Source organism: Halichoerus grypus, chromosome 6 (genome assembly GCF_964656455.1).
Source record: "Halichoerus grypus chromosome 6, mHalGry1.hap1.1, whole genome shotgun sequence".
Taxonomy (NCBI): Eukaryota; Metazoa; Chordata; class Mammalia; order Carnivora; family Phocidae; genus Halichoerus; species Halichoerus grypus.
The window spans coordinates 173,529,937-173,552,634 of NC_135717.1; the positions used below are offsets into that span (position 1 = coordinate 173,529,937).

Below are 22,698 nucleotides of genomic sequence, written 5' to 3' on the forward strand. Positions count from 1 at the left end.
CACCATCCCCCTACCCCCCTCCCCTCTAGAACCCTCAGTTTGTTTCTCAGAGTCCATAGTCTCTCATGGTTCGTCTCCCCCCTCCGATTTCCCCCCCTTCATTTTTCCCTTCCTACTATCTTCTTTTTTTAAACATATAATGTATTATTTGTTTCAGAGGTACAGGTCTGTGATTCATCAGTCTTACACAATTCACAGCGCTCACCATAGCACATACCCTCCCCGATGTCTATCACCTAGCCACCCCATCCCTCCCACCCCCCACCACTCCAGCAACCCTGTTTGTTTTCTGAGATTAAGAATTCTGGGACTTACTTTTGAACTAGGGTTCAAGAAGGACCAAATGACATTGGTTTAGGATGTGGTCACCACCTTGCACAAGGTGGGCGTTCAAGAAATCATAATATTAGTGAAAAACTAATTTGTACCTGCTAAAGGAAGTCTATAACAAATATTTCAAAAAGAATCTGTTCATGCCTATCACATGCATTACCTGACACTAATCTAATTTTTTAAAGTTCTTAAAATTGTTAAGTGCTAATCACTATTAAAGTTATAAAAGCATTTCTAATAATAAAACTCTGTCAACTTTTCAAAAAGCAAGTACGGATCACCAGAGGCAATAAGCATTTTTTTTTTTTAAATGGGGAATTAACATAAAAACTCTAAAAATATTAATGAGAACCAGAGGAGTAATTCACAAACATGCCTGTGCAAGACATGGTTGCAGGAGGGGCGCCGCCGGCATGTTGTTAAAAGAAGATACATCCTGCTACACATAGGTGCTCTCATCCCAGGAGGGGTTTCCAGAAATGTCAAATATCACCTTTCAGTAAGATTTCGACACTGAGGGCGCCTGGGTGGCTCAGTTGGTTAAGCAACTGCCTTCGGCTCAGGTCATGATCCTGGAGTCCCTGGATCGAGTCCCGCATCGGGTTCCCTGCTCGGCAAGGAGCCTGCTTCTCCCTCTGACCCTCCCCCCGTCATGTGCTCTCTCTCTCTCTCTCATTCTCTCTGTCTCAAATAAATAAATAAAATCTTTAAAAAAAAAAAAAGATTTTGACACTGAAAGTTAAAATCGAACAACTCAAAAACTTAACTCTTATTAAAATGAAAATTAGAGGCACGTGGTGGCTCAGTTGGCTAAGCATCTGACTCTTGATTTTGACTCTTGATTTTGGCTCTTGATCTTAGGTTCGTGGGATTGAGCTCTGCATCAGGCTCCGCGCTGCTTGAGATTCTCTCTCCCTCTCCTGCCCCTCCCCCTGTGCATGCACGCATGCGCGTTCTCTCTCTCTCAAATAAATAAATCTTTTTTAAAAAATGAAAATCAACCCAGCTGAAAAACGTGAAGTCCTTTATTTAAGACTATTTCACCTACCGCCTCTGATTTCACTAAGAATACTTAAGTTTCCTGCCATCAACAGAAAATCAAATATGGAGTCGTCATAAAACTCACCTTAGGGTTCTCTTCAAGCAGTTCGATAAGCGTGTAGACATTGACCCATCCAGTGTCCCCAGGGTCAAGCGTTTGCATCAATTCTTTGAATTCTGAATCACTGATTTTTACAACCATGCAATTTAGGAGACGTCGCAATTCTTCCCCTGTTATCCGTCCATCAGGTTTCTGAGCATGAGAGTGTATATAAGGGAATTTTTTTAAAAAAGGAAAAAGGAAGGAAAAGCGTTATACATACTAAGCATCACTGAATAAAGAGTGAGCTCTGGCCAAACAGAATTATGATGAAGCAAGAATCCCTCAGGTGGTGGTCACTAGATAACACTGTGAGCCAAGAGCAGTGTGTTGGGTGGGTGCAGGGGGGATGCTGGAACTCTCCAGGGGCCATTCCCACAATGCTGTCTATGAGGATGTGGGCAGGATATGGCCCCAAGTGAGGAAAGAGGCCCATCTTGCTGGCACAGGCCGACTGCCGCCTCGGGACAGGCTAAGTGCTGCCTCCTCCAGCCCCAACCCCACCTGAGGGCTATGTGGCTCAGTAGCAGAGGGCACACAACTTCCCGGCAATTCAATTACAACTTGCCAATTTACTAAAAATATTAATTATGCTTATTTTCACTCCCACCAACCTCATCAATTACATAAATGGACAATTACTTAGCAAGAAAAATTTCAGCCATGCTGCATAAAGAAAACGTATTATAAGCAAAACACTGTGAGGCAAATTCTTCCCCCGGAATAAAAAATTACCAATAAGCATATTAAATATCAAAATGAAAAGATACTGTTTACTGGAAAAACAGGGGAAATAAAGAATCCCTACCTCTCTCACAGAGAGACACTGTGACTATTAATGTGACAAAGGGGCTAAGTCATAAAGCAGTATGTAAATGCCAGCCATTACTTTGGGGTCCAAAATCAGAAAAGGATATAAGGGTGTCTTAGGGAAAATTAAATAATTTAGAGAATATATGCCTGCTTGCTTTTTGGTTTGGGAGTGATCATCAAATTTTTAATGTCCAAGTAGGAAAATTATGATTTTTAATAAATTTACAGCATTGTGCAACCTTCACCACTATCTGCTTCCAGAACTTTCCATCATCTCAAAAGAAACCTTGTGTCCATTTCCTCAACCTAAGGTAACTTGTCTATTTGCTATCTCTCTGTATTCACTTTGTCCGAGGTATTTCAGGTAAACAGAAGCATACACTATATGCATCAGTATGAACTTTGCATCTGGCTTCCATCACTTAGCATAACATTTTTTAGGTTCATCCAGGATGTACCATGGATCAGTATTTTGATCTTTTTTATCCTTGTTATTATCCCACTGTATGGAGATGCCACATTTTGTTTATCTTATCACAAGTGGATAAACATTTGGATCATTTCCAGTTTGGAGATTATGAATAACATTGATGTGAACATTTGCACACAAGTCTTTGTGTGGACATATGATTTTACTTCTCTTGGGCAGCTACCTACGAGAGGAATTGCTGGGTCACGTGATACATTTGTTTAATTTTAAAGAAATGACCATATTGTTGTTTCAATGGAAGCTGTAGCACTTTACATCTCCACCAGCATGAGAGTGTTGGAGCATTCCATCTCCACATCCTTGTCAACACTTACTACTGACTACGTGGGTTGATTATCGTCATCCCATGGTTGGGAAGTGGTGTCTCAGTGTGCTTCTGATTTGTTGACCACCTTTTCATGTGCTCGTTGGCCATTCGTATGTCTTCTTGGATGAAATGTCTATTCAAATATTTTGCCCATTTTTTACAGTGGGTTTTCCTCTTACTGAGTTCTAAGAGTTCTTATATATTCTATGTGCAAATCCTTTACCCTATATATCATTTGCATATATTTTCTCCCAGAGCGTGGCTTATCTTTTGAAGCACAAATTTTTAATTTTGAGAAGTCCAGTGTATGGTTTTTTTTTCCCCTTTATGGATCATGCTTTTAGCATCATAGCTAAGAAATCCTTGCCTAACCCAGGTCACAGAGATTTATGCATATGCCTTCTTCTAAGAATTTTGCCATTTTAACTCTTATATTTAGGTTTATGGCCCATTTTTAGTGAATTTTTGTGTATGGGGTAAGGTAGTTCATCTTTTTCCAAATGGATATCCAATTGTCTCAGCACCATTGGTTGAAAACATGATCCTTTCCCCCCACTGATCTTGTAAAAGATGAACTGACCAAAAATGTGAGGGCTTATTTCTGGACCCTCAGTTCTGTTCCATCAATCAATATGTCTATCCTCATGCCAGTGCCACACTGTCCTGATACTGTAGCTCTGTACTAAGATTCAAAACTGGAAGCTTAAGTGCTCTAACTTCATTCTTCTTTTCCAAGATTGGTTTTAGCTACTCAGCAACCTTTGCATTTCCATATGAATTTTAAGATCAGTTTTTTAAATTTCTGCAAAAAAAGCCAGTTGACATTTTAATGGGGTTTGCAGCATTAAATCTATAGATCAATTTGGAGAGAACTGCCATCTTAATAATAGCGAGTCTTCCAATCCATGAATATGGAATGTCTTTTCATGTATTTACATTTTGCTTCTTTTAACAGTGTTTTGTAATTTTCAGTGTACAAGTCAGGCATTTTTGTTAAATTTATTGCTAGGTATTTTAGTCTTTTTGATGCTATTGTGAATGGAATTGCTTTCTGAAGTTCATTTTTAGATTGTTCATTGCTAGTTTATAGAAATATAACTGATTTTCGTATATTGATCTTATATCCTGCAACCTTGATGAACTTTATTATTTGTAGAAGTTTGTGTGTGTATATCATGTTGTCTGTGAATGAAGACAGTTTTACTTCTTCCTTTCCAATCTGGATGCCTTTTATTTCTTTTCTTTCAGGATTGCACTGTTTAGAACTTCAGTACAATGTTGCATGGAAGTAGCAAAAGCTGACATTGTTCTGTTTTTCATGATCTTGGGGGAAAGTATTCGTCTCTTACCATCAACTATGGTTAGCTGTTAGCTATGGGTTCATTATAGATGCCCTTTATCAGTTTAAGGAGTTTCCCTGCTATTCCTGGTTTGTTGAAAGTTGCTATCATGAAACAGCGTTGGATTTTTCAAATAGTTTTTCTGCATCTATCAAGATGATTATGTGGTTTTGTCCTTAATTCTATTAATATTGTGTACTATATTAATTGATTTTTTGGAAGTCAAACCAAACCTGCAATCCTGGGATAAATCCCACATGGTCATAGCATTTAATCTTTTTTGTATGTTGCTGAATTTGGTTCACTAATATTTTGCTGGGAATTTTTGCAACAATATTCATGAAGGATATTGATCTTTGGTTTTCTTTTCTTGTGGTCCCTTTGTCTGGCTTTAGTATTAGGGTAATATTGGCCTCAGAGAATGAGTTGGGAAGCAGTCCTTCCTCCTATAGTTTCTGAAAGTTAGTGAAGGATTGTTATTATTTCTAAAAGTGATCTTTGTAGTCTTCAATGCAGAGAATTTGCATATTTTTATTAGGTATATTTCTAGGCATTTGATTTTTTTAAAGATATTGGTAGAAATGATATTTTAAAAATTCTTTTTCTAATTGCTTATTGTAATTTACAGAAATCATATTGATCTTTGAATACTGATCTTGTATCCAATGACCTAAATTCTATTATTAATTCTAGTATTTTCTGGAAGATTATTCTGGACTTTCTATTTAGAAATTCATGTGAGCTACAAATAATACTGAGAAAAAGAGTGGGTGAACAGGCAGGGTACAAATTGTTTCTGGGTGATAGAAAGGGAACCACATCACGTTTAAATGTAAGTGATGGAGGTGACTAGGTCCACTCAGAGGGAAGGTGGCAATGTGTAGAGGTAGCACATATAGCTACTTGGGATGTATGAGTTGGAGCAGATCTAAAGCAGTCTTTCCTGTAATAATTCTACACCCCTCTCTACAGCAGGAGAGGGACCTGCTTCCTACTGTTGTCCTCTGCAGCCTGCCTCCTCCTGGCTCTCTCCCTCTGCTCTCCTCTTTCCAGGTCTCAGAATGTGCCCAAGACCAAGACACATGGTGGGGGGGTTGGGAGTCCCACTTGGCAACCATGCACTCTGCAACTCTAAGGTATCTGATGGTCACTGCTGTTATGTGATGCTCCAGAGTGTGAGCTCATCATTGGCAGGGCCTTTGCATTACTCATCTATGTGTTCAGTGTAAGTGCCCACAGCCAGGCCCAGCGTGGGGCAGGCACTCCATTCCTCACCCACATGACGTGTTTGTTGATCAGTTCTGTTTGTGGAACAGTACATCAATGACTGTTAAATAGTCCAACATTTGGAGTGGTTAGCATGATTATAGTACTCCATTAACGGAGATGAGATTTCACTATTTTTAATTAAATTGCTTCAATATACCACACTAGGTGCTGAGGTGGGTAAACACACAAAAGCCTTCATTTATCTCTAAGAGAGGCCCAGCCAGCACACTCCCAGGCAGCTCTGCCCAGGGCAGCAGTGGGCCTCTCCGGAGTAGCTGGTTTGTGTCCTGGCTCCACCACTCACTAGCTGGGAGCCTCAAGCTGGGTACTTACTACTGACGCTCCCTTTCCTCAGCAAATAAGGGCAAAAATGAAAGGATCAAATGGAGATAATTATAGTGTCTACCTCACAGAGCTGCTGAGAGGCTGAAGTGAGTGAAGACAAGTAAATCACTTGAGACGGTACCTGGCACATTGTTAAGCACGCAATATTATTGTTCATTCAGTAGAAGAGATCAAGTGATATAGGTTGAAAGAATAACTAGAACAGTGGGCTAGCTAAAATGCCCCCTCCCCTGCAGAAAACAGAACCCCAAATCTCTGAGTCTACGCTATGCTCGGAAACCCTAAGCAATGGCATTCTAGATCGACAGAGGCGAGGAGTCTCCAGAACAGAGAGCAAACCACTGAACTTTGTGGTCCACCTCCAGGCCACATGGGCTCCTCTCCAGAATGCTGCCCTGGAGCTGCCTTAGAGGAAGGCTGCCGCTGAGGCCAACCACCTCCTCTTTTATACACAGTTGTACTTGAGTCTGAGGCAGAGCAAGTCACTGGACCCCTCCAGATTTCCTAGATTCAGTTATTGAATGTACTTAGCAAATAACAAACTTGGGAAATGTTGCATGTTTCAAAAGTATCTAAGTGCTGCTTTCTAAAATAAACATTAAATTGGGACAGGAGCAATATTTCGAGCAAGTTACAAATTCATGAATTAGCCTCCTCTCTGCAGTATAATTAAACCAGGAAATAGGCTCTTTGGATCTAAGAAAACTTTCCTTGGATGGGTTACACGTTGTTATGAACCCACACACTCTAGCCTGGAGTGGGGAAGGTTCAACAGGTTGGGATTACTCGTTAAACAGCGAACGATGGGCAGTCACTGCATCCTTAACGACCTTGCCACACTCTGTTCTCATCCCCTGGCGTCTCCCCCACTGCAGCATAGCACGTTTTATGTCATCTGATCCCCCAAACACACCCAACTCCTGAGGTCGGGCCTTATAGCCCCAAGTGCTCAGAATAATTCCTAGCATATAATAGGAGCTCAAAAAATGTCTGTTGGCTGGATAAATGAATGAATATACAGTTTTTATTGGCCTTGTTCTGAGTGTTCGCATTCTGAGAAACAATGAGGTTTTCACCAGAGAAGGGTTCCAAAATCTTACAGTGTTGGCGATCAGTAGTGCTTTTTTCAACGATGTATGGTGATCCTCGTGTCTGGGTAACTTTGTGAGAATGTTTTCCTTGTGAGATTGATTTCTAGAGGTGATGCTACAGGAGAATGAAAAGAAAAACAGGAATAAGGTTATGTTCTTGTACTTTGTTCTTTCTTAATGCAAAAAAAAAAAAAAAAGAAAGAAAGAAAAGAAGAAGAAGAAGAAAAGCACCTGACAACTATCATAACGCCCTATTTGTGGATGGCTCTTCTTCCTGAAAGTGTAATGTGCTTGGGCACTGCTGCTCGGGCAGTGCGGTGACTGACAGGGGAGAGGGTGTGGAGGCCATTAGCCTTGCTGTGCCATCACTCTCCTCTTCCCATGCCAGCTAACTGTGGCCAGCCATCTTGCCGGTCCGTGTCTTTGGTCCCAAAAGAGACCAGGAAAGGGGCGCCTGGGTGGCTCCGTCAGTTAGGCATCTGACTCTTGATTTCAGCTCAAGTCATGATCTTAGGGTCATGAGATTGAACCCCGTGTGGAGCCTGCTAAGGGATTCTCTCTTTCCTTCTCCCTCTGCCCCTCCCCTCCTCACTCACTCACGCTCTCTCTCTCTTTAAAAAAAAAAAAAAAGAGAGAGAGAGAGAGAGACCGGGGAAGAGAGCACGATCACTGCTGAGACCATCACTTTCCTGTGTGTATGGGCAGCGTGTTGAGGCACACTCACCCACGTGATAACTGGGGGCACACGCTTCCCATGTTAAAGTAGTGGGAATGTCAACCTTTGCAATCTCCCCTTCCCTGTTGACAATGGCCATGGTCACCTACATTATCGGACTCCTCTCCCTTTCTTGCCTCTTCCATCCATCCCCTGAACGCAGGGCCATCAGCCTGCATGTGTGCTCCTGAAGGCCTCTGACCACACACTCTGGAGATCAAAGCCAACTTCACCCTGATCAGAAGGGGGCTACAGGGATCCCATGATACCAATCTACAGATGCCCTGGTCAGCCTCTCCTTTTCAGTGTTCATTGAGACAGGATGACATTTCCCATTAAATAAAGAAGGATAGTGAATCAGCTGAACAATTCTCACATTCGTTTGGGGGATTTTATTGCTGCATCCACGTGGCCATCTTAGCTTTTTCTAGTTGTACAAAAACATATAAACACACACATCTACTACCATTTCTAAGAAACACATAAAGTAGAACTCCTGAGTATGAGTTGCTCATGTGACTCACTGGAGCCTGGTTTTTCTACAGATCACTGGAAGGAACAGAAATTTCTGCAGTAATTATTACCTTCTATAGTACCACTGATGTTAGGGCCTGGTAGTTCTTTGGGGGTGTGTGTGGGGGGGGCTACTGTCTCATGCACCGTGGGATGTTTAGTGGCATCCCTGGCCTCTACCCACTAGATGTCAGTAGCACCCCCATCCCAGCTGTGACAACCAAAAATGTCTCCTAAAATTGCTAAAGGTCTCTGGGGGGGGGGGGCGGGGATTGCTCCCAGTTGAGATTCACTGTTTCAAAGTAAATAAAATTCACATTTTAATTCTTTCCTTTCTTTCAGATAAGAGAATCATTAAAAAAAAAAAAAAAAACCAGAAGTAACTTCACTTAAGAAATAAACTCAGAGAGTTGCATCCCAGGAACGGAGTAGGGGGTGAAGGGGGTGGGGAGGGAGCTCTAAATACCTAGAAGGCTGGTAACCAGGGCAGTTCATCAAATATTCATAAATCCCTGAGACAGGAATAGGACCTGGTGAAATGGGAATTAACTCTGTGGTATATTTTACTTTACAATAGAGCATAGTGCTTTCAATGAACGTGCTGAGATTATAAAGCCTGTATTTTTCTTTAAGATTTATATAAGGTGATCAATGCAGGATACACACCAACATAAACAAAATACTTCTTAGAGAAAAAGCCTAAATTCTAAAATGTCATATTATTAAGTACTTTTTTACATTTTGGGCCCCACCACGGTTTATGTGATCATGTAAATCTGAAGTTATAATAGACATTAGAATGAAAACAGAAATAATGGCGCTCAAGGCAAATAATCCCCGACCCACGATATCTGCACCACGCAGAGAGGGGTCGGGAAACAAGTGAATGTGGGTTGCTCCTCTCTATAGAACACTTAACCGAACATGCTTATACACAATTTTGCACTGAAAGCTCCGTGTAGCGTTGGCAGTACTGATGTGTGTACCTAGAACATATGAGATCCATTTCTGCCTCCATCGCTAAGCAGAAGATCTAGTTAAGATGCTTATGGTCTTATTTTTTTCATCTAGAAACTTAAAATAATAATTATACCCACCTTATAGCTGAAGGCCGTTTTATATAAGAATACGGTGTGGGAAATAATTGATAAACTGCAAATCACTACGTAAAGTTCATAATTATCCAATGAAGATGAATTTGTCATTTAAAAAAATGAAGAAAAAGCAATTCAGATATTCTCTAACCTTTTATAGATTCTGATATGTGTAACTAAAATTTAGTTCTTTTATTTTATTATTATTATTTTTTACATACCTATTTCTTTTTGTCAGGGGAACTGTATTGTTGACTTCCAACCACTGGGAATCATAAAGTGATGTTAGAAATTGTTTCCAATTGATTTTGGAGGTGGTTTTAAGTCCAAATCTGGATTTAAAAAAATAAAAAATTATTTTAAACATTTTTTCTATAATGCTGCACAGATTAGATGTTTAATATTGAATTGAAGATGGCAGCAATGAATTTATATGAAGTTTCAAATCTAAAGTAAACAAAATAATTTAGTAAAATTGTACTACAAATTGACTTTTAAAAAGCAAGGAAAATCAAGCTGATTCTATATCTCCATGTCTCTGCATTCCCTTAGCAGTAGCATACGTTGAAGGAAGAAACAAAGGAATTCGATTAAAATTCTCATGTCCACGAAATAATTCTTTCAAAGTCACTATTTGGAGAACTCAGTCACTGTGGGAGGCAGAATAAAGGCCTGGAAGGCGTCCACATCCTAATCCCTGGGATCTGTGAGTGTGACCTCAGAGGGCAAAAAGGGACTCTGCAGATGTGATTAAGGGTGTGGACATGGACATGGGAGAGCACCCAGCTTAACTATGTGGGCCAATCTAATCACAGGAGTTCTTAAAATCAGAGCATTTCTCCCAGCTGCATCCAGAAAAAGATGCGAGGACAGGAGATGCAAGGACAGGAGAAGGGCCAAAGAGGAGACGGTAGATACAGGAAGGGCCACCTGCCCAGGAACGCAGGTGCCTCTAGAAGCTGGAAAAGGCAAGAAACAGACCCCCCATTTCTCCCCTAGGCTTGTGGTACTTTGTTATGGCAGCAGTTGAAAATAATTGATAATTATTTTCAGGACTGATAGTACTGGTCCTGCAGTACTGGTCACCAGCAAGTGTTCAACCACATATCCTTCCCCACTGTCCATGTGACTTACACACTAAGCATCAGCCACGTTTCCATAACAGAGTGGCAAGAAGTATCTGGGCTGAGATCCTTAAACAACAGCTATGAGATGCAAAAGTGGGAGACACCACAAGACAGACTACCCTGTTTGCTTTAAAAAAAAAAAAAAAAAAAAAGGGTGCCTGGGTGGCTCAGTTGGTTAAGCGACTGCCTTCGGCTCAGGTCATGATCCTGGAGTCCCAGGATCGGGTCCCGCATCGGGCTCCCTGCTCAGCAGGGAGTCTGCTTCTCCCTCTGGCCCTCCCCCTCTCATGTGCTCTCTCTCTCTCTCAAATAAATAAATAAAATCTTTAAAAAAAAAAAAAAAAAAAAAAGACAGACTACCCTGTTTGGATGGCTAAAATTAGTGGCTGTAAGGAATCTGGTCTCGTGTGGATCAGATGTGGGCCACGTGAGAAAGTGTAAGTGTGTATGCACATACGTGCACACACACACGTGCACATGCATGCACACACACACACACACACTCACGGGGTCATCTGGCCATACTGGCCCTTCAGCTCTTCAGAAGGGTTATGCTTTTCCTTGTCCTAGGTCCCTCATGCTTGCTGCTTCCTTTGCCAATTTCCACACTCCCCACCACACTGCCCATGCTTTAGCTCATTCTGCACCTCTTTCAAGTTCAACTTATTCATTACTTTCTCAAGGAAGCCTTCTCCGATTTCCATAACCAGGGCTCTATTAGCCTGTCTCATAGCACTATGCCTCCTTCCCTTATAGCACTTACCACTAAGGATTAATATTATTAGCATTTAACATTTGCACAGGATTTTGATCATGACTGTGATTATAGCAAATGCTTGATAAATGGTAACTACTTCTACTTCTGCTCTTAGCACCATGTATGTGTTTGTGAGAGAGACATTGGTTGATTGATTGATTTTCATTAGGAATACAGGCAGCATCAATAAGTACACTGGGACAGTGGTCTAATGCTCTGCTGTTCACCATACAAAACAAAGTTTCCTGTTTTTTCCCAGCCTGCCTTCCCCCGGTTGCCCACGATTTTGATAGTTTGTTAATACTATCTATTTTCACCTTAAATTCTGGCAAGTTAGGAATTAATTTTCTATAATAGAAACACATTGCCTACCATTAAAAGTTGAATCAGCTTCATATATTATGTTTAGGAAATTACCTTACTCTCTTGGGAAAAAAATCAAATTAGATCTTCACTCCATACGAAATACTAAAATAAATTCAAAATAGGTGAAGAAGTGAAACATAAACACTAGCACCATTAAAAAAGGAAAATCTGGGTACATATTCACCTGGTATTGGAATAAGAATGGATTTTTTTTTAAATTTTTTTTATTGTTATGTTAATCCCCATACATTACATCATTAGTTTTAGATACAGTGTTCCATGATTCATTGTTTGTGCATAACACCCAGTGCTCCATGCAGAACGTGCCCTCCTCAATACCCATCACCAGGCTAACCCATCCTCCCACCCCCCTCCCCTCTAGAACCCTCAGTTTGTTTTTCAGAGTCCATCGTCTCTCATGGTTCTTCTCCCCCTCCGATTTCCCCCCCTTCATTCTTCCCCTCCTGCTACATTCTTCTTTTTTCTTTCTTAACATATATTGCATTATTTGTTTCAGAGGTACAGATCTGAGATTCAACAGTCTTGCACAATTCACAGTGCTTACCAGAGCACATACCCTCCCCAGTGTCCATCACCCAGTCACCCCATCCCTCCCACCCCACCCCCCACTCCAGCAACTCTCAGTTTGTTTCCTGAGATTAAGAATTCCTCATATCAGTGAGGTCATATGATACATGTCTTTCTCTGTTTGACTTATTTCGCTCAGCATAATACCCTCCAGTTCCATCCACGTCGTTGCAAATGGCAAGATCTCATTCCTTTTGATGGCTGCATAATATTCCATTGTATATATATATACCACATCTTCTTTATCCATTCATCTGTTGATGGACATCTTGGCTCTTTCCACAGTTTGGCTATTGTGGACATTGCTGCTATAAACATCGGGGTGCACGTACCCTTTTGGGTCCCTACTTTTGTATCTTTGGGGTAAATACCCAGTAGTGCAATTGCTGGATCATATGGTAGCTCTATTTTCAACTTTTTGAGGAACCTCCATACTGTTTTCCAGAGTGGCTGCACCAGCTTGCATTCCCACCAACAGTGTAGGAGGGTTCCCCTTAATAAGAATGGATTTTTAAGCAACATTTAAGAGGGGGAATCATAAACTTCCCCAGTTAATAACATCAACATAAAAAATTTCCATACACCAGAAATACTGAAACAACAATTTAAGAGCCAAACAACAGACTTGCAAAGTTATCTATCATAAATATGCATAACAAATTGGTGATTTTCTTAAAACATTAAGTAAAAAAACCTAAAACTTGATTTCTTCTTCCAGTGATGGCGGAGTTAAGATCCTAGTGGACCAATCCCCCGGCAGACAGTCACAATAAGCTTTGGGCATAATACAAAGAGCAGCTACCTAAAAGCACTACAGAGTGAACAGAAGTGGGCACACTCTGGTAGGGAATCCATGATGACAGGAGTGGAGCTGTGAAGAGTATTTTCAATGTTTTCAGCCTGGGGCTAGGCACTGCAGCATGACGGGTGGCAAGGACATCAGTTAAAAAAAAAAAAAAGGTATGTCCTGGAAAACTAGAAGACCAAATCCAGGGGAACCATAACCCTAGAGAGAAAGAAGAAATCCTAGAAAAGAAAGAACCAGAGAGGGATCCCCAAATTCTGTCCTACCACATTTTTGACTGGCTCTGAATCTCACATGATCAGAACCTACTCAAAATTGCTTAGCTAAACACAAAAGATCTGAACTAAGATCAGAGCTGCCACCTAAGAAACAGAATAGGCAGTTTGAGTCCAACCAAGATAACTGCCTCTAAAACAAAAGAAACAACATTCATTGAAAAAAATAATAATAGCAAAATTTAGAGTCTTCACAATTTAATACTCAAAATGCTGAGTGCACATGTGCTCTCTCAAATGAATAAGTCTTAAAAAATAAAAATAATGGGCGCCTGGGTGGCTCAGTTGGTTAAGCGACTGCCTTCGGCTCAGGTCATGATCCTGGAATCCTGGGATCGAGTCCCGCATCGGGCTCCCTGCTCAGCAGGGAGTCTGCTTCTCCCTCTGACCCTCCCCCCTCTCATGCTCTCTCTATCTCATTCTCTCTCTCAAATAAATAAATAAAATTTAAAAAATAAAATAAATAAGATAAAAAATAAAATAAAATTATAGAGCCTATTTTAAAAAACAGGAAAATGGAACATTACTAGGGAGAAAAGTCTGACATACATGCAATTGGAATCACATGAGGAGAGGAGAGAATGAAAGACCAAAATTTCCCCAAATTTTATTAAAGATATCCATTTACAGATTGAAGATGTTTAACAAAAACGAAGTAGAATACACATGAAAAAGGCCATGCCAAGGCTCATTACAAAGTCAAATTCAAGGAGTAAATCTTGAATGCAACAAGAGAAAAATTACTCATCACATGCAGGAGAACAACAATTTAACTTCTCATCCCAAATCATGGAAGCTAAAAGAAGTGGTACAACATCATGAAGTGCTAAAAGAAAAAAAAAAGTCACCCAAGAATTTTTCATCTAAGAAAAATTCCTCAAAAATGAAGGATAAATGAAGACATTTCTAAATAAAAGAAAGCTAAGGGAATCTATCTTTAGCACACCTTGATAAAGGAAGTTCTTCAGGCTGAAGGGAAATGATAGCAGATGGAGACCTCAACTCCTCAGAAAAGAATGAAGAAAGTATCAGAAATGGTAAATATTTGAAAAAATACAAAGGCTAATTTTTTTGCCTTTTCTCTTCTTAATTTATTCATAGTTATATAAAGCAAAAAGGTAATAACATTGTTTTGTGAAGTTTATTACATAGGTAAGTATAACACATATAATACCCACAGTATAAAGGACACAGAGGGCAGAATGTAGACCCATATTGCTTACATAGGTTCTACATTTTATGTGAAGTGGTGCAGTGTTAATTGTATGCAGGCTGGGAGCAGTAAAGATGTATACTATAACCCCCATGAAAAATTATACAAAGAAGTATAGCTTAAAAGACCATAAGAAAATTAAAACTGAATTCTAAAAAATATTCCAATTATCTGAAAAGAAGAAAAAGAGAAAACAAACAGAAAGAAAAAAAAACAAAAAACAAAAAACAAAAAAAATGGGAGGCCCAAATCCAAATATATCAATAATTACTTTAAATATTAATCGACTAAACACTTTAATGGACTAAACACAATTGGATTTTTTTAAAAAGATCCAAATTTATGCTTTCACAAAAAAGGCAAATTTACTGTTTTGTTTTGTTTTTTTTTTTAGGGGGAGAGAGAGAGAGAGAATGTGCAAGTGGTGGTGGGGAGAGGGACAGAGGGATAGGGAGAGAGAAAATCTTAAGCAGGCTCCACACTTAGTGGAGATCATGACCGGAACCCAAGTCAAGAGTTGGATGCTTAACCAACTGAGCCACCCAGGCACCCCAAAAGGCACATTTAATATAAAGACACATACAGGTTGAAAATAAAAGGACACTATCTTAAGCCACATGATCAAGGTCAACCTCAATGGTGACAAGTCATATTGATACTATGCACCCTTGACAGGATGTGACAAGAATGATACTTTACCTCTGTGGTCTTCCAAAAACACATTACCCCAGTCTAATCAGTCAAATCCCAGTTGAGGGACACTCTATAAAATATCTGACCAATAATCCTCAAAACTGGCAAGGTCATTAAAAAACAAGGGAAGTCTGAGAAAGTGTCAGAACCAAAAGGAGCTTAAGGACATATGACTACTAAATATAATGTAAATTAAGCACCTAAATAAATGGAAAGATATAGATATACCATGTCCATGGAATAGAAAACTGAATATGGTTAAAGTGGCAATTCTCCCCACTGTATTCACAATCAAATTCCTAACAGGCTTTTTTTTAACATTGAGAAACTGATTCTAAAATGTATAGAAAGGTAAAGACTCTAGAATAGTCAAACAATTTTGAAAGAGAAGAACAAGTCTGGAGGACTTGCACAACCTAATTTCAAGACTTAACTATTTAGCGGGGTGCCTGGGTGGCTCAGTCGTTAAGCATCTGCCTTCGGCTCAGGGCATGATCCCAGGGTCCTGGGATCGAGCCCCGCATCAGGCTTCCTGCTCCGCGGGAAGCCTGCTTCTCCCTCTCCCACTCTCCCTGCTTGTGTTCCCGCTCTCGCTATGTCTCTCTCTGTCAAATAAATAAATAAAATATTAAAAAAAAAAAAGACTTAACTATTTAGCTACAGTAGTCAAGATAGTGTGGTATTGATGTGAGAATAAACCTATAGGTTAATGGAAGAGACTAGAGTCCAGAAACCTACTCACAGTTATATAGTCAATTGATTTTCAACAAAGGTGCAAAGTTGTTCATCAGAGAAATAAAAGCCTTTTCAACAAATGATGCTGGAACAACTGGATATCTGGACAGAAACAGAGTGAATCCCCACCCTTACCTCACACCATACACAAAAATTGACTAGAAATGGATCTCCCGTAAAAATTACCCATAACAAATTTTTAAGTAGATAAAACATATTTCATCAAAATTAAAAACTTTTGTACTTCAAAATACAGAGTTAAGAAAAGAGAAAAGCAAGCTACACTGAGAGTAAATATGTGAAAATATGTAGCTAACAAAGAACTCATATCTAGGATATATAAAGAACTCTGGCAAATCAATAATAGGGAAATAAATAGTCCAATATAGTGGACAAAAAATCTGTACATATACTTTTTTTTTTTTTTTTTTTAAAGATTTTATTTATTTATTTGAGGGAGAGAATGAGAGAGAGAGAGCATGAGAGGGGGGAGGGTCAGAGGGAGAAGCAGACTCCCTGCTGAGCAGGGAGCCCGATGTGGGACTCGATCCCGGGACTCCAGGATCATGACCTGAGCCGAAGGCAGTCGCTTAACCAACTGAGCCACCCAGGTGCCCTGTACATATACTTTTAAAAAGAATATATACGAATGGTCAATAATTGCATGAAAATAGGCTCAATATCATTAGTCATCAGGAAAATGCAAATTAAAGCAAAATGAAATACCTCTACACACTACTAGGATGGGTAAAATTAAGAAGCCTGGCAATACCAAGCATTAATGAGGATGTAAAGCATCTGGAATTCTTATATGTTATTGATGGAACTGCAAAATGGTACAGTTACTTTGGACAACAGTTTGACAGTGTCTTACAAATTTAAATATACACTCAAACCTACCTACAATCCAGCAATTTTATTACTAGGTATTCACCCAAGAGAAATGGAAACATGTATACACACCAAGAATTGTATGTAAATGTTTATAAAGTATCTTCTGTAATGACCCCAAACTGAAAACTACCCAAATGTTTGTCAACTGGTGAATGGATTAACAAACTGTGGTAAACAAATATGGTGGAACACTCCTTGGCAATTAGAAATGTTGGGATATGCAACAAGATGGATGAATCTTAAGAACATGGTAAGTGAAGAAAGTAGTCAAACACAAAAGGGTCCATCCTGTATGATTCCATTCATGAGAACACCTAGAAAAGTCAAAACTATAGTGACAACAACAGAGAATGATCAGTGGTTGCTGGAGCTGAGGGTCAGGGAAGGAAGGGGTTGGTTACAAAGGGCCAAGAGTAGAATTATAGGGTCATGGAAGTATTCCATATATTGACTATGGCAGGGGTTAGATAAATAGATACACCTGCCAAACTCATTAAACTATGCCCTTGAGAATGAATTTTATTTTAGTAACTTACACTGGAGTAAAACATTTTTGAAACATAGAAGATTGTCAAAGGTCACGGATGAATAATTATTCACAGAGAAAGTACATAAAACTTTTAAACATGAAAAATATGCAAGCACAACAGCAACCAAGGACCCGCAAATCAAAACAACAGTGAGGAACTCTGCTTCCACCTGTCAGATTCGCAAGGATCTAGAAGTGGCAGTGTGGAATGCTGGCAAAAAGCCTCTCACAAGCCGCCCTCATAAGAATAAACTAACACCTTCCTGAAGTGCATTTGAGCAATATGTAATGGAAACCTTAGAAATGTTTAAACTTTTGACTCAAGGGTTAACAGAACATGCTGCGGCCATTAAAAATTAATTTCAAAGGTTTTCCAACAACATAAAATATGCTCCTGATAAAATACCGTGTGTGAGAAAACAGACCATAATTTATACGTGACTGCAACGATGTTAAGTGTGCATGGAGTGTGCGTAACGTGTGCACACAAAGAAATTCTGGAAGGAAACATACTAAAATATCAGTAGTGGTTATCTCTGGCTATTACAATGATGGGTAATTTATTTTTTCTTCATGGCTTCCCCTATTTTCCAGTTTGAGCCTGCACAGCTTTTATAATTAACATGAATAAACACATGAATGAAACTATTTTTGAAAAATCAGTGCCAATTTTGCTAGAAATCACATGAGTGACCATTATCCAAAGGTCACAAAGATATAGCTGAGTCTTTTAGTCTTAAAAATGTCCCAGGGGCTCTCTCTCTCTCTTTTTTTCCCTCAGGCAGCTCTCCCTCTGGATTCTGATGTTGGGGGCCCAGTAGCATTCCCATCCAACTTTCCCACCCCATGAATCCAGGTAGAGACTTAGAGCAGCACACGACTCCATCTATGGAGAAGGGGAAAGAAAACACAGATTTGTCACATTGTTCCAAAACAGTCTGGATTCCATTCAACCAGTGGGTACTGTCGGAGGAGGTGCAAAGAGAAACAGGGTGGAGAGACTAATCCCATTAGCTGGAGGGACCAAGAAGGCTCAGCCAGGAGGAGAGTCATCAGAATGGAAAAGATGGGCAGACCTGCAACAGGTGGGGATGGTGATGGTAAGAGACAAAAGGAGGATGTAACAAGTGTGGGAAATGAACAACCTCACTGGCTGACTCTTCTTCCACCATCCAATCACTAATGCTAAAAATCCCCATCTCTCATTTCTCCTCTCTATCCATATGCACTCTCTTGGCAACCTCCTCTGTTCTCTGGCTTTAGATACCATCTATATTGATCTGTACAAAGCTGATACCCATATTTCTTTCTCTAGCCTGGACTTCTTTTTCTGAGCTTCCAACAGCCTACTCAACATCAATAGCTGGATTTCTAACAGGCATCTCAAACTTAACATGTCCAGTATTAAACTCTTGACTTCTGTCCCTAACCTGTTTCCCTTCCTCCCATCTTCAAATATACCAGGCTCCCACTTCCATGAAAGCCTCTGCATGGGTCTGTTGGCCTGGAATGCTCTTCCACAACAAATACAACGTGACTGGTGTGCTCTAAATTTGTGCTACAAAGCAGACTTCCTTTCTGCATGCCTGATGCTTTCATGCAGGGCTCATCTTAAATGCCATCTCCCCAAGAAGTCTTCCCTGATTGCCTCATCTGGGGTAGGTTTGCCCCAGGCATCATGATTTAGAATTGGTTTATTTGCTTCTGAGTTAATAATATGTGTTGGTAAGAAAGAGCACATTCAATGATTTTAGCATCCTCTTCCCCAAGCCCACCAAGACTGCATTTCTAAGGATCCTCTGAAGGGAGATTATGGGGGCCCCACCAGAGGCCACAGAGAGAACAGCAGCTATAGGGCCGAGATTTGCAGGTCACCGAAGAGAAACAGGCCACAGGGCAAATGGATCAAGATAATAAAATTCCACCAGAAAGCCACATAAACTCTGGAGGAGGGAGGGAAGGTGTTGGACTGAGCAAAGTGCATGCGATACAGGCTCAAGCTGTCTTGTGTATAAAAGGAAATAATAGCCAGGGGCTTGCCAAGTCCCAGTCCACACTGCTGCTGCCCATGTCCCAGACAAACATCCCCACATACTGCCAAGGTATGGGCATGCTCTAATGGTAGCTGTAACCTGCCCCTTTCTCTCTTCAAAGATAAGGGCATGCAAGTAACTGAAGGTGGCATTAACTGAGGGACAACCGCTGTACTTTACCAGAAAACAAAATCACTTGCATATTTTAACTTTATTATTAGTAAATGACACATCACTTGCAGCACATTCCACACTACCCAATCCATCATCCCATTCCAGGGTGCCGTGATATGGGAATTCAGAACTACGCATCCAGGAGAGAGGAAGTGAGGGCCTGAAGTGGTCTGGTGGCAGTGGGAACACAGAAGTGAGTTATGCACATCACTCATATGACCATCTAGGGCAGCGTCATTCTGCAAACAAAATAAGTTTGCGACATCCCACATGTTCCCCTCATGGATATTCATGATGTTGCGCTAACATATTAACAGCCATGAGATGTCCTCATAGTTGGCAGTTGGGAAACTTCCTTCCATAGTACACCTTGGGAGTACTCACCACAATAAGCTAGAGCATAATCAGGTGTTTCAGCCCACAAGGGTTTCTGGCACTAGCTAACTGAACACAAGGTCCTTAGGAAAGACCAAGGTGCTGCCTGATATTTTCAGAATACACGGAAAATTCTAGGTCTGATGGGCAGAAGCCTGACTTCAGTCATTTAAAATGGGAATTCATGACCTGTTGCTCAGGTCACAGACCAAAACCAATTCACAGACCCAGAGGCTCTTAATTAAGGGGGAATCTGGATACCTTTTAGGAACAACCCTACAATATAGCCATATGCATATCCTGAGAATCTTCCCTCAAACCTTGCCCAGAAGATCCTTCAGCCATTTACCAAAGTGACTATGCACGAAGGGAAAGGAAATACCTAGACCACTCAGGGTTATTAGATAGTGGCTCTGAACTAATGATAATCCATGGAGAGCCAAAGTGCCAGCACAGTCTGCTGGGTCACAGTGGAGGCTTATGGACGAGAGATGAAGCCCAAGTCCATGTTGTAGTGGGTCCGGTAAGGTTACAGGCTCATCCTGTGGTTACTTCTCCAGGCTCAGAATACATAATGGAAATAATTATTCTTAGTCACTGCAGAATCCTCACATTTGTCTTTTGATCCATGAAATAAGGGGCTATGATGATAGGAAGGACCAAGTGGAAAACTCAGCACTTTAGCAGAGGATTTAAAAGGCTTACCACCTCCCTGGAGTGCATCAAAGAATAAAAGACAAGGGCAAGAGGTTGACTTCTACCATATTCCATCTAAATCACTGTGTCCCAATGCAAAAGTTACTTGGATATTTGAAAATGACTGTGGATTATTGCAAATTTAATCAAGTGATGATGCCAATCACACATGCAAATCAACACAGCCCCTGGCATCTGGTATGTAGCTCTAGACATATCAAATGCTAACATTTCAATTTCCTTTTCAACAGTTTCCCTTTACATGGCAGGGAGATTAGTATACCTCCAAATCTTATCTCAAGACTATGTCAACTCATCTGCTTCCTGCCATATTATAATGTGAAGGAACTCTGATCAAGGCTCGCCCAGAAGGTCCTACAGGTATTTTTTTTTTAGATATTTATTTATTTATTTAGAGTGGGCAAGCAGGGACGAGGGGCAGAGGGAGATGAGAGAATCTTAAGCAGATTCCGCACTGAGTGCAGAGCCCAACGTGGGCCTTGATCTCACAACCCTGAGATCATGACTTGAGCCGAAATCAAGAGTTGGACACTCAACGGACTGAGCTACCCAGGTGCCCCATTAAGTAGCTATGGATTGTTCTGGTGTGCTACAACAATCACACTGGCCCACTGCATGATATTATATTAACTGGATCTACTAAGAATGAAATAACAAATATCCCAGAGGCCTCAGAAAGGCAGAGAAGATAAACCTCATGGAATTTCAAGGGTCTTCCAGTCTGATAAAGTTTCTAGGGATCCAGAGGCATGTCTATGGTATGCTGGAATAGTCCCTCTAAAGTGAAAGACCGATTAATTAGCCTTTTGCTGCCTATCACAGAAAAAGATTCATATGCTTGAAGGGTGTCTCTGGATTTTGGAGACAATTTTGTCCTGCTATTCTGATCTGCTCTGCTGTTCTTGGGTAACCCAGCAGCTCTGAGTGAGGCATTGAGTAAGGAACAATTTGCAAGGCTCAGGCTATAGTGTAAATTTTTGTCTCATCACAGAAAAGAAGCACAGCTTATAAAGGTATTTATGTCCCATGTAAGTGCCCACTAGTAAGCATCCACACAGATTATCAGGAGGAAAGCTGACCTGTCCTGAAGGTGCTGGTCAGTCACTTTGCCCAGGCAACCTGGTGTTTGTTCATGGGCTTCCATACAAAAGTGGTCATGGAGAGAGGAACGGACGCTGTGCATTGGTTTCAAAACAGGGACTTCTCATCACTAAAGCTGAGCTGGCTACTGCCCAGCTAAGTACCCAGGCTGCAAATGGCAGAGGCCCACACTGAGCCCTTTCATGGCTCCTTTCTCCAGGTGGGATTCCCAGTCACCTGGCAAAGACTCCATTGGACCTCTTTCAACATGGAGGGAGCAGTGATTTGTCTCAATACATATTCCAGATACAAATTTGCCTTGCCTGCCTGAAACGCTTCTGCCACTTACCATCATCTGTGGACCTCCAGAATGCTTTCGGCATCACCGGGGTGTCCTGCGCATCACAGAAGTGAACTAAGGGACTCATCTGATGGTGGTGATGGTGTGGCAATAACCCCAGATCCACAGAACATGCTGGTCTCGCCACATATCCCATCACCAGAACAGACTTGATAGAACAGTTGGTAGCTTGCTGATGACTCATCTACAATCAGCTGAGAGGCAATCCCCAGGGGTTAGGGTGCTGTTCTACAGGACGCACTGTGCCTTGAGCCAGTTCAGGCAGCCCAATAAAGAGATGACCATCAAGCACTGAGATCCTGTGAAATGAAGATTGGGTACCTCAGGGGATTGGAAGGCAAGAGGAGAGAAGGTGGGCTAATTATTCCCCCAGCCCCCTCCCTGCTGGGCTGCCACGTGGCCATGGCCATGTTCTTCTACCTTAGACCTTATCTGCTCTCCGGTGACCTCCGCTTTAGCTATCTGTCTTGCTCCTTTCAGTAACTCCTCCCTCTCCTACCCCTTCAGGCCTAAGAGAGAGAAATG

At 40.9% G+C, this 22,698-nt stretch overlaps 1 protein-coding gene across 1 annotated transcript in view; it reads right to left on the bottom strand.

The window, feature by feature from the left end:
* The window catches only part of EFCAB6 (EF-hand calcium binding domain 6), a 231,154-nt gene that overhangs the window by 118,599 nt on the left and 89,857 nt on the right, over positions 1-22,698 (bottom strand). Inside the window, exons 12-13 of the mRNA XM_078076716.1 lie at positions 7,139-7,244; positions 1,460-1,627 (exon numbers count right to left, since the gene is read on the bottom strand). Of these exons, the coding sequence (XP_077932842.1) occupies positions 1,460-1,627; positions 7,139-7,244 (274 nt within the window). The remainder of the gene's footprint in view (positions 1-1,459; positions 1,628-7,138; positions 7,245-22,698) is intronic.